At 34.5% G+C, this 13,802-nt stretch overlaps 1 protein-coding gene across 3 annotated transcripts in view; it reads right to left on the reverse strand.

Moving 5' to 3' along the window:
• The window catches only part of ZNF385D (zinc finger protein 385D), a 416,346-nt gene that overhangs the window by 64,685 nt on the left and 337,859 nt on the right, over positions 1 to 13,802 (reverse strand). For all 3 annotated transcript variants that reach the window (XM_053987806.1, XM_053987810.1, XM_053987816.1), the window contains one exon: positions 879 to 1,041. In XM_053987806.1, coding sequence (XP_053843781.1) covers positions 879 to 1,041 — 163 coding nt within the window. The remainder of the gene's footprint in view (positions 1 to 878; positions 1,042 to 13,802) is intronic.

The following is a 13,802-nucleotide window of genomic DNA, read 5'->3' on the forward strand; positions in this document are numbered from 1 at the left end:
ATCAGTAAGTAGATCCCTGATGTTTCACAGCTTTGTTTTTTTTCCTCCCATGGTTATTTTTGTCTTGCTTGGGGAGGGGGATTGGTTATGTGTAAATATGCAAACTGTATCCCTTTATACGCAAGAGCAGTCAGAACCTTGTGAGACACTAGACTACCTCTCAGTGACCTTACAATCTTCCTTTGAAATTTCCAACAATAGCTGCATATTTAAAATGCGATGTCAACCAGATCCTGCTGACTTTACAAATATGTAGATTTTATTTGAAAAAAGAGTCACTTTTACCCATACAATACTTTAAACATTATTATTTCAGTATGAAGACTCTTTTAAGCAGAATAATTGGCATCAATAGCACTTACCTGATTGTGTGGAATAGAGGTTATAGAGCTATTTTCCATTTCAAAACCATGCAATAGCCATTTAAAAAAAATAATGCAATGTTTGAAATTTATGAAAATTAGGTTTTTACTGCAAATGCTTTTTAAGAGGCATCTAGACACAAATAGTGCATTGCACAAATAACATTGTGGTTAAAAGAAATGTGCCATATACAATTATTGATAAAGAGATAGTGTATAAAGACCAAGAGGTTTAGATCAGTTGATATGTTAATCAAGTAATGAGTATTGCATTCCATCATAAAAAGAATGTCAAGCCTCTTTTCACTAAGAGAAATCAGCTCCATGACTATCAGACTATCACCAGCCTACTGAAAGGACTTAAAAGAAATCAACATCACACAGAAAGATGGATCGAGCATGAATCAATGTGGCAAGCACATAACCAAACAGACATGGAATTAAACAAGAAGAAAAAAAAAATACAAGCCAAATCAAAACTAAAACAAACGAAACCAACAAAGATTGTCGCTTAACCTGTTTTGTCAGAGCTGGTATTGATGGTATTGGTAGTGATGGAAGTGAAGGTAGTCTTTGCGCTGTCCTTGGTAGTAACAGATTTCTGCTTATTTTTCATGGCTTCCAGTGCTTTGAGCTTCTTGGCATGTTTAGTGCCTTTGTAGTGGGCCGCAGCCTGGCTCTACAAAGGAGAACAAAATGAACCATGCAATCAGGCTCATTTCTAAACTGGCATTCTCTGTATTAGTACAAATACAGACTACCTTTCAATAATGGGTACCACTTACATTATCCAAGTAGTGACCAAACAGAAAAGTATAATTAGAATGATGCTTGGAAAACAATGGGAAAAGTACTAGAGCCACGCAAATTTAATTAATACAGTATATTACTGTATAACAGTAGATTAATTTTAGACCAAAATTAGGTTGTTTTAGTCTACCTTTCTACCATTAGATTTTCTATTAAGATTTATGTTGCTTTCACATTAAAAAAAAAAAAAAAATCTCAGGCAACGGGAAGGATGGTATTCTCCTCCCGATAGCTTTGTACTTTTCCAGTTTCTATTTCAAACTAGAATTTTTATCAAAGCTTCCCTCAAAGAACACTTTACTACTAACAGTAGTATCAGTAACTTCTCAGCAAGGACTGACAGTAAAAAACAAAACAAAAATACCCCAGCCCAAAACTAAAGCCCAAACAAAAGAAAGCAAAATATAAAACACACCCTTAAAAGACCATCAGCAAAGACTTAACTGAATGTGAGGCAGACATGTAATTATCTGGCTTTTTAAAAATAAATTAAAAAAAAAATTAAAAAGAGAGGATTACTTTTGTTCACCTGTTACAAAAGCTAATGTTTGAAATTCAAAGCCAGGAGCATCCTTTCAAAGGAGAAAGCTCCCACAAATCCTGTCACAATCCCAAATATATTTTGGCTACTTCATATTGCTAAGCTAAAATAGATTTGAATATGCACTGCTATTAAAATTCATGCATTACATTACAAATAACTTTATTATTTCAAGAGTTATTACCAAATTTATTAATTTAATATATATGCAAGTACATTTTAAGATTAGTATTTGAACAATTAGATTAAACCTTATACAAAAATCACTAAAATTTGGATGAATAGTCAGAGTTTTTTTCTTCATTAATTATTTAAAGTTTTATAAGAAAGACAGTCGTTCAGGTAATAAGTTGACAATATGAAAAATTGCTTATATCTTTCCTTTTGAACTTCAAACTTTATGGAAAGTAACTCCTTTATTACTTGAAAGAGAAGTTAAGACTTCAAAAATGTAGTCAAAATTCAGCTATTATAGAATTGAAAAAATGAAAAGCAACCATTCTGGGTCAGCTCAAGGATCCACAAAGGTCAGTATTTTCTTTTTAGAAAACATGAAACAGTAGAAGATATTTAGAACATAAAAGAAAGGTAATGCTTTCTCTTGTGGAATCAAAAGAATCAAAACATATATATGGAATTTAGTGGCTATAAACCTAAAGTGTCAAATGGGATAAAAAGACACAGTCATTCCAATCACTAAGCTGCTCATGCAGGTAGAAGAATCCTGTATTATCTGGCATTTATTAGTCATTAGACTGTTATTTAATGCTATTTGTTGTCCTGAATTTTGGGGAGAGGAGTTCTAGTGACTAACTATCACTCTAAGGATACATAGAGGGAATTATGACTTTCAGCTTACATGAAAATTCCTTAATTCCTTCCATATGCCTGAGATTTGAAAAGCATAAGGTAGTAGGAAAGAAGTAGGAGCCGTTATCTAAAACCAATTCACAATATATGTGTAAGTGTATACATGTGAAGATGTACACACACAAACACACTGTCTTGGATATTGAGATGCATCATTCAGTTTGGTTGAAAAGCCAGTTTCTCTATACCTAAAATAATGTAAATATTGTATTGGGTACCCTTATTGAAAGAACACTGGACAGTGAAGTTTTTAATTAGAAACAACTTGAACAGAAACAGCACAATCATGCACCTTTTACAATTCTCAACACATAACATTGAGACATACTGTAAGCCAAATACAAACAGTCAGAGGATGTTAATTATAATCAAACCAGAAGACCAGTGTTAAGTTACAATGACGCATTAAAAATGACATAATACTGTACACCCTTGTGTTGCTATCATGTCAACTATTTTTAGAGTTTCTAGTCAAATTTAATCATCAGTCAGCTTCAGATTCTAACTGCACTTTTTTCCCCTAACTAACAGTGTCACTAGTTAAACATCTGAAAAATATTCACAACATGGTCCTTAAAACTGAACTATGAATGCTGATATTAGTTTGATACAAATCTCAGCTTTCTTCACGGAATTGTTGGCAGAGAACCCCAAGTTTAATTATTCTGCATCCACAGCTCTCTCCAAATTCTCTCAGCTATAGTTCCACAAACCTCATCTCAAGTTTTATGTTGGATGCTGAAGGAATATATAATGAGGGCCTATGCAGAACTTGGTGACCTTTCCATTGCTCTGAAATATATGAATGAAATTGCTCTAAAGTGGAAACATGTTGCTCAAATTTACAGGTATAATAGCTGCTATGCAGAGTTGTCCGTAACTCACTTCCCACAGAGTGCTGCTAGTTTACCCAGCCTCTACTTAAATAAGGTCTTCAAGTCTTTTTATTTACAAGTTTAAATCTCCTTCCTCTGCAGGGACATGAAGCCATCTAAGTTTGTTTCAATATAACTGTAGCTGGCATGTTAATGGGAGTTCTGTGTGAGAGCAAACAGATTGTTCTTAAGCATTTAACCAGCTCCAAATTAGATTATGCTGAGCTTTTACAACTGAACTGGAACCCTAATTAAAAAGACCAAAAAAAAAAAAAAAAAAAAAAAAAAGGGAGTTCTTTCATTATCTTTCCTTGCAGGAGTAAGATGTAGGAGATGCAAAAAATATGGCACCTCACTGAATAATTTCTTGCAGCCTTAAGAGAACCAAAATCATTCTTACTGTTTAAATGGCTTTTACTTGTAGCCTATAAAATTCAATGCTGAAAGAGTATTTACTTGTAGGATGAATACAAAAACAAGATAGATCATATAATTATTCCCAACTTTCATGCCTAATTAAGCAATAATAAGAGGCAGAATAAGAGGCAGCAGAAGAGTGAAAAACAAGTTAAGTACTAGTTTTTGCTGCTAACCATGATGCTTAACTGAATAAAGAGACTGTACCCTTTCAGAAAGGTGAGAAGGGTTTCCTTCTGGAACCCTTTTACAAAAGAATACATTAGAAGAATACTTTAGGAAAGGCCTTACTTTCTTCCTTCACCACAGTTTCCATGTTTGATGCACAGAATTAATCCTAGCACTGCGAAGACAAGTCACTCAGCCAAAGTCAGTGATGAAGCATGAGAAATATGTGACATATTGCTGGTGTAATGTCATAGAGAACTTTAGGAAAATATATCTGTTCTTGAGAAAGATGTCCCACATGAAAGTAAAAATTATTTTATTATTATTTATTATAATAATATATAATCATGCAAGATATAAAGAATATGAAATATAGTAATAATATAAATATATATTTTTAATAATTTGTATTACTACTTTGTATCTAAGTTGAAAACTCAAGAATCCTTAAATAAATTTTGAGGATCCTGATCTTGAAAATTACATGTAGACAAACTTTGGTCTGTGGGAACTACTTGAAGTAGCAAAATGTCTGCTAGTAAATCACTTTTCAATGTTATTTGTAATGACTTCTTGCCTATTTGAGCAGTACAAGTCAATTTAAGCATCTCCTTTTTTTTTCCTTTGGTTCCATGTACCAGTGTTAAATAATTAGGGACCTTTCTAAGCCATACATTTTATAACCTTGACAAATTGCTCAAATATAAAAAATGATTTGTCTATAAAATGTGTCTGTATATTTATGTTATAACCACACAGACAAACATACTATAAAAGAATAAAAATACTGTATGCAGATGTGAACAGTTAGAAAACAGACCCGTGTAAAAACAGCTGTATTTTCCTTGCTTAAGTGCAGTATTGTACACAATCACCATCAGTACATCATATTACCAAGCAAATTTAAATGTGTAAAATACACTGAGAAAGATGAAATGTTTTAAATAATCCAGACAGTATTCTCTTACAATTACAGTCAACATATCTACACAGCAGTTTTCAAAATAAGTTTGTGTGCCTGACTAACGTACTTCACTGGATTATATGCCTTCTCACTTATGTTCTTTAGGCAGTGGTCCAACAAAAAATTGTGCTTAGTTTTTGCATTGAGAAAAAAACAGGTCTTGTCCTATTCTCAGAGAGTTTTTGACTTTGCAGCACTGCATCTTCTTTTTCATATCCCTCCTGATCCACCTCATGTCACCATTCTTCTTACAGATTGTTTTCCTGCCTTAATCACTCCCTCTAGGCAATGCCTTCATAATGAAAGCCAGTTCAAATAAAAGAAACCTTTTGCAAAAGGTGTAGTGAATATGTTCCACTGATTCCATCTCACAAAATTAAATCCAACTATTTTGCATTATGTCTTTCTCATTTCACAATGCATTTTGAAAGATGTCTGCTGTGGAGAAGGCTCCATGCTTTTATCTGGCTAACTAATAGCAAGGCTGCAGTCTGTCTGCACCCTAAGAAAGCACAAAACTAAGAAGGCTGAGAGTGCTGGAAAGTATATTCTGTCTGTCTGGGACTTCAGAAGTTCATGCCATGCAGGATGCAGCTGAAAGATCTGTATCCTACCAGTTACATGCCATTTACAAAACCAGAGCCGATCTCTATGGAACTTCCCCAGTAAGTAAACTGGAGAAGTTTACAGGGAGAAAGTCTAACAGCCCTGAGATGCACAACACTTGGTTCAGCCCAAAGCAGGGCTCTAACAGTGAGACACAGCTAAAAAATATTGTAGAGGATTGTGCAGTCTTTTTCATAGAGATGTAGTTACTCTATTTAGTAGGTAAGCTTTTACTTGAGGCTATATTAAAATTTAACAAATACTTTCTTACAAGGCCCTCTATTTGTTTGCAGAGTGAGTGCACATGGGAAATTCAGGATTACACTCAAGTCCTGTGCTTACCCACTACAAAACAGAAAAATTCCACAGACTTTAGCAGTTTCACAGACACTGTACATGAAACAACTAATTACCTGTGCAAGCCTTTGCAGAGTAGGAGATTAAATAAAAACACGTAATGTAATTTTTAAAGATGATGTCAACATGATGATATGGCTCATATTGAACAAGTATCCTAATTTCTGCCTGACACAACAAATTCAATCTGCAGTCAATTATGGTGCAGATAAACGTTGCCTATCATTATTTCTACCTTCTGCTAAGCTTACCTTTATCGTCTGAGTCATGCCACTTAAAATTTTTGTGCAGTCTATCACAACACTACTCTGTAATCTATTTACCTTATTCACTCAGATGTAATTGTGGTACTAAACACCAAGGATACGTGTAACATGACTTCTTTCGGACATGTTCTGAGAGAAGGCTTTTGTCCCCTAAACTATGATCAATCAATTCACCCTTTCTCTAGAACCAAATATACAATAATAGGTCAAGAACCACAAAGGTCTTTTCTGTTGAAAACAGCCCAAAACAATTCTCCATCATTATGGCAGAATAAAATGTCCCAATATGTTATTCTCCAGGTATTTATCTCTCTATGGAAAGAAAACTCCCTCTTTCTACTTCCTCTTCTTTCTAAAGTATTTATTCAGTATACTCATGAATATACCCTGAGACTCACTGATCAGACTGAATGAGTACTTCCTGAGCTTACTAGCACCCTTGCATAATTAATCTGCTCTACCCCACTCCCTGTTCTTGGGCTTCTTCCAGAGTAATTTCTATAATGGTGAGAGATTGCACTTGGCAAGAGCCTGCATCATATTGTGAGAGATTGGCATTGACACCATTCTTATGGTAAAAACCATCCATAGTTTAGTAAAATCAATTTCATTTTCATTATGAAAAGGAATATAATATTTTCGTTATGGAAAACAAAACTTGGTTTATCTTGGTCAGATGAAGAAGGTAAAAATTTCCTACCTAACTTCACTTGTTAGACAGTAAGACAGTATTTTTATGACCATGCATCTTCTTGTACTATTAACTGCCATTGAGTGGACATTACCTGAAATAATTTAGGCAAATTACAAAAATCTGCCTGAATATAACACACTGCATTCTGAGGCAACATACACTGTGCCAAAATATATATACTGAAGGGACTATAACTCAAGTAATCAATCAGTTCTCATACGTGGCATTTTTCTTTTAAGGACACCAGTACTTCATGCAGCCTAACAAAATTTTGATACATGTTCAAATACAATAAACAGGCCATTCATTTTGCCATCTATTTTATCCTTTTTATTGTTAAGAAAAAACAGTTTAAACATTATTTTGACAAGGTTATCAAGTTCTAGAATCTAGAATTGTATATATTCTGTCTTCCAAAGCAATATGGTTTGTTTAGGGGGATGTTATTTTGAAAACTGCTATGATCAATAAAATTAACTTTAACATTTAATCTCATCTTTACTGTATTAATTGGTAGCATCATTTATTTTCCCCATAGCAAATCTTACTGTAGTTAGTTTCAAGAGAATGTTAAACTCCTACTAAACTTGGTATTTCTTTTTCATTTAGATTAACCAAGTAATTAATCTCACATTAATATTAGAATGATATACAAAAAAAGTTAATCTATACACACTACTATGAGCTATGCATATAATAAAATAAAGCATGTATTGATTCAGCTTAGTAAATATAATATATATGCTTCCAGTTTGAATCTGGAACTGATATATTCCAAATGGAGAACTTGAACAAATGATATATGCTACTGATATTTTGTAGAAATGTACCCCAGATTCCTTGCACTAGCAGTGCACACCACCACATCTTTTTTATACATTGTATTAATAATGTAAATGTAGTTCAATATTCAGGTTATACACAAATGACGTTTACTTCAAAGCAACGGATCCTGTTGAACTTAACATCAATTTTCTGAATAGTGCTGAAAAGTTCATTTTTTTTCTAGTGTCATCAAAAGAATGACAGTGATGGATATGGAGCCAGCATCTGTTTGAATACGAGTTTGTTCGTAACACCTAATTGGAGTCAAGGGTCTACACATACACTTACCTGCCCAGACACTCGTTTAATTTAGAAACTTTTCACTGTTTGAACAAAACCTACTTGATTCCCTCAGCATGCATCTTGTGAACTTATAACTAAAGCAAGCTGAGTAGGTGGGTCTAGAGTACCTTGTCTGAGCGTTTTCACCTGCTTTCTCTTGCCAAGGAAACTATTTCTGTCTGTTTACATTCACAATAAAAATCTCATTGAATTCTGAGTTTCTGATATTTTTTGACTGAAGCAAAGAACCATGGAAGAGTGGTGGTCAGACCCAAGATACTACAAGAAATTTAATGGAAAACAGGAAAAGCTCAAAAAGTGCATATTTAATTATTAATTCCTTATGATTTGAACCTTATATTTGAAATTACAAACAAGTTAATATGACTTCTATATACAAAACCATAAAAGAGAGTCCACAGAGTTATTGTAACTGCTCCTAAACACAGTCTTAATACTTTTATTGTAATCACTGTTTTTAATACTATAATTACTAGAAGCTTTTCAATTTTCAGTTTTGTGTTCAGAAAAATGTTGATTCAACTTTCTGATTCTTTCATTAAAATATACAGTTACACAGATTTTTCATTTTGGATTCTCAATTTATATCTCAATAATTATTTTAATGTAAATATTTCCGATGTCCTTTAAGTCAGCTCCTACCCATAAGCAGAAATTTAAAACCCACAATAAGAAATATAAATGTCCAAATTTCCTGATTACAACTCTGTTTTATCTGAGCTTGACTGTAGGTTCCCAGGTTTAATCTCCAGCCTTCTTGTAGAAGGCTGTAAATACACATAAAATATCATGTGAACTTTTCCACTGTGAAAAGTTTGCACAGATGCACAAAGACTGATAATTTAAGGATGGAAGAGTTTATAGATTCTTTCATTCTCTTCATATCTCAAAAGGCACCCAACCTTCCATGTGCAGAACCTCCATAGAGAGGCAGTGCATTTCCTTGGAATAAAAGAAATCTTAGCCCACTAGTTGTTTGCGTATTTAGACACATTTTGTATTTCTAAAAGAGTCCTATGCCAGTAATTTGCTTAAAAAAGTCCCACTGTAAGTGTATCCATAGGACTTCTCTCTCTAGGCAGAAGTACATATAAAAAAAAAAAAAAAAAAAAAAGAAAAATAAGTAAAATGAATAAATGCTACCTACTAGAAACAAAAGTGAATTGTTTTATGTAATGAATCAATATAAATAGAATATAAATAGGTTAGTGCTGATAAAATTAGCCATACCATGGAAGTAAATTTGCCTTAAAAACTAGTTTTATCCAAACAATTAGCCAGGGAGAAAATATTTTGAAAAAATAATCCAAATATCCAAAGGGAACAAAGGTTTATAAAGCATAGGAACTTGAAGATCAGTCAGTCTACAATACAGTTATATTTATTCCTTTACATATTTTTATTTGTTTTGCCTTGTTTTCAGTCATCCTTGGGTGATTCTGTGAACATATTTAGGGCCTCAGTGAAGTCCACAAGATACTGTATGTACCTACAAGATTTGCTATTGCTCTTCTACCAACTATCACAGGGTCAGAGCCTTAGTACTTTGAATCATAACCTTAACTCATACCTAGAGCACACAGACCTGCTTGTGAGCAAGTCATTAAATCAATTAATATGGTTGGTTCTTAAAGTAATACATATACGTGGATAGATCAAGTTGTTCCAAAAGTAGTGAAGGCTGAAAACCGGGGTTTATTTAATGAGACATATAGGTTGTTGTACTACCATCAATATAGAAATGGCAATGATACCTTCCAGTACAAAGCTGACACGTCAGAATCTTTTACTCCTTTAAGCTGTTAGGTTCCATGTAGGAAGTCACAGTTAAGGATATCAAATTATACAAAACTTAAAGAGATGTTCTGACATCACTTACTGTTTACACTGTAGTTACATTCTGTCTCCTTCCTACAAAACTTTCTACTTAGCTGATGTTACACTGAAATCTGAAAATCTGTTGGGTTTTTTTGTTTGTTTTTTTTTTTCATTGAACAAAACCAAATTGAAGATAAAAGAAACTGGATGTAATCCTACAAACTTTACTGGATAAGAACAATGCCTCTGAAATCAACTGGACATTTTAGGTGTTGAAGTGCTATAGGACAAGTGTCTCAGAAGTGCTCTATATTTCTGCATTGGCTTTAATGTTTCTCATCTCCTCTAGTCATGCACAGGTGATCAGGTTCAAAACTGGAACAGCTATATGAAATCATAAGGTGTATAACATAAAAAAAAGGTTAAACTAGACAGGTATAAAAACCCTTTCTGATTTTAAAACCTAAGACATGTGTTTGGACAGAGATTACTTAAAGAGTGAAATTTCCAAATGGTACAGAAATTTAATGCTGAGACTCCAGAGTTTTTGGAGCAGGCAAATCTCTTCATATCTGTTCACAAAATTAATTAACAAATTTATATTTATTTATTTGTTCTTTCTTGTTTTTATGTGGTTCTTCCTTTTGTTATAGCAGAGCTAAGGAAAAGACAGTAGGTCTTCCCCAATCCCCAAAAAATTACTTTTGGAAAACTGATTTCTTTAGTAAAAAGCTGTGAAGATTTCTGAATCTTCTTTGAATAAAATGGAAATAGGAATCTTTAACATCACCTCCAATGATGAACTGAAACTCTGAATAACTCTCAGTTTACATCCATGACATCTCACTGCTGGGATAATTAGTATGCCTCAGCGTGCTTTGCAGCACCCCAGATTTATAGAATGGAGCACACTGTACTGAAAACTTCTATCTAAAAAAACCAAGAACTCTCAACAAGGCAATCTCCTCGTGGGTTTCCAAGCTGGTGATGTGCACTTGGAGTGTATGGACAGCTGAAACTGATTTGGGCTCGGTGAGCTTCAGGATGATTTCTGGAGTTCAACCACAACGGAGTACAGGTGAAGCAGCAATATGGGGCATCCATGTTCTTATGCCCATAGCTTTGTAACTTTTAAAACTGATCCCTAAAAAATTCTTTAATATGTTATGCTTAACACTACTATTACATTGCATAAACCAGTAAGATCTTTTTTCCCTTGGGTATGTATTAACGACTTACTTTTTACAAATAAGTGCACAAATATGATTAGCTTTTGCAAATTGCTCCTTATTCTGTTACTGGTAAGTAATTTTTATAATTCTGCAGTGTAAACAGATGCTATTTTCCACTACATATTCAGCTGTAATGAGCTAATTCAATGTGTTAAAAACAACAAAAGATCTTCAAGAATGAGCTATTTGTTTCAATATTCCAACCTCCTTTGAAATCTATGTTGAAATCACCCATGATAGGAAGTTAGAAAATTACTGTAGAAGCCCTGTTGCACAATAAAGGCTTTAGTTAATTTATTCAAATCCCAGCTGTGTTCTTTTACCTTCCTAACAGATATGTTATCCATCATATTGATCCAAAAGTTATTTTTTGACCAGAGCTAATATGCTTCATTACGTTTCCTGTAACAAAACAATATTTGGGCACGAATTTTACCACTGTTTCAACATTCATGCTTACGAAATCATTATACACCAAAATCTAGAAACAATGAACCATGGTATTTTCCTTGCCCTTTGGAAATGGCAAGGACCTCCTTGCTATGAAAGAGAGAAAAATAAAACCAAAACAGAAAGCAAACATGTTGAGTTTAGATTGTGTGGGTGAAATCCTGGCACCACTTAAGTCAACAGAACTGTTGACATTTATTTCACACTGGACTGGCAATTGAAAGCAAGTGTAATACTCCATCTGGAAACACTGTAAAGAATTTAAAGATGGACAGACAGCCTTTGATTAAGCCAACAAAACCAAATGTACATCACAGAAACACATTAGCTGAGAAAAAAAAGTTTTGTTTTCACCACAAAAATGTGTCATAATCAACTTGGAATATGCTAAATGCTTAGCCTCACTATAGCATTTGTTTAACTTCATCATCTTGGTTAGCACTTTATACTAATATTCAGGTGCTACTGGTATCTTGTGCATCAATATGTGCTACAAAATAGTGAAAAATAAAAATTAAGACAACTAGAACAACAAAAAAAATTTAGCTCAAATGGAAATTACTTGATTTTTCTGCTCTTTTTTACTAGGTTTTATGTAATACTGCTAGAGACAACCATGGGAATATTTTCCAGTTTCTTTTTTATTCTAGCGAACCTGTTTGAGAAAGGTAATTGTATGTGTATATATATATATAAAATTATTTATATAGTTACACATACAGCATGGGAAAGCTGCCATCTCACCAGAAATACAATACTAGATGGAAAGCTTTCCAGTGTGGAGAAAGATAGATAGAGATAGATATATATCCCCAGCAAACATCCAGCTATAAGAGACTCACAGTTTTGTCAGGGACATAATCCATTGTCCCTTTTCTAGTGGGTTGCAAATAATTTCTGCAGCACTTTATGGACAGATATAAAGACACAGTGCATATCAGAAACACCACATAATGATATCTAGGGAGTATAACATCACAAGAAGGCAGATAATCATTAGAACTCTCAGCCTCAACTGAACTTATGAGATTATTTTTCCATTTTAGAAAATTTCTTACTTTTGATCCTAGAGCTAGATTACATCTGAGTCCATCTCATAATAAAAATACAAACAAAATGCAATAAAAATAAATTGAATAACTGAATTTATCTCCCAAAGACTGTGCTTTATAGTATAATTAATTTCAAGAATTACTTATTTCGACACCAATGAACCTTAGATAGACCAAGAAAACAAGGACCCTACCTTGAAAAGACCTTAACGGTGTGAGTTCAGACCATGAATTTGGAAGGTTAATAGTAGATGGCAAATGTTGTGACTGTAAAATAAAGGACTTGTAGGTTCCTATGATCTACCAAATTATGACAAATATTGCCAGTTAGTTATCTGCCTGAGGCAAATTAACTGGCCTGAGACAAGTCAACATTCCCAGGACATCTTCCTGGCTTTCAGAGTTACTGGCTGGAACCATGTCATCCCTGTGCCCATGCATGTCAGTCTCCTCAGAGCCTTGTGATGCCTCCACTCCCAGCTCTGGATGATGTGTCTCTGTGCACCACCTACTGCACCAGCCACATCAAAGAATTGAAATGGCTTGGGCCGTAAGGGATCTGAAAGATCTTCTGTTTCCATTAGCCCTGACATGGCTAGGGACAACTCCACTACAACAGATAATGCAAAATCCTATCCAGCCTGGCCTTGAACAACTACGTGCCCTTCTAATAATCCCTTTCCAGCTCTCTTGTAGGCCCCCTTTAGGCACTGAAAGACTGCAGTAAGGTCCTTCCAGAACCTTCTCTCCTCCAGACTGAACAGCCCTAACTCTCCCAGCCTAACTTCATAGGAGAGGTGCTCCAGCCCTCTGATCACGGCCCTCCTTTGGACCCACTCACTCCAGCAAGTCCACATCCTTTTCCTGTTGGGGCTCCCAGCTGGACACAGCACTCCAGGAGGGGTCTTACCAGAGCAGACAGAGGGGCAGAATCTCAACCTGCTGCCCACCCTGCTTTTGATGCAGCCCAGGATTCAGTTGTCTGCCTAGGCTACAAGTGCACATTAATGGGTCATGCTGAGCTCCTCATCCACCACTATCCCAACTTTTCTGTATTCCTCACAGGCTGCCTGTCCTTCCTTCCACTCTGTAGGCTTCCTTTTTGTGTTTTCCATTTCAAATACAAAGTAGATATTACTTCCAGCAGAGTGGTTTAAGATGCATTAGCACCTTCAGGCTTACAGAAGATAAA

The sequence above is a fragment of the Vidua macroura genome, chromosome 1 (genome assembly GCF_024509145.1).
Source record: "Vidua macroura isolate BioBank_ID:100142 chromosome 1, ASM2450914v1, whole genome shotgun sequence".
NCBI classification, from domain to species: domain Eukaryota; kingdom Metazoa; phylum Chordata; class Aves; order Passeriformes; family Viduidae; genus Vidua; species Vidua macroura.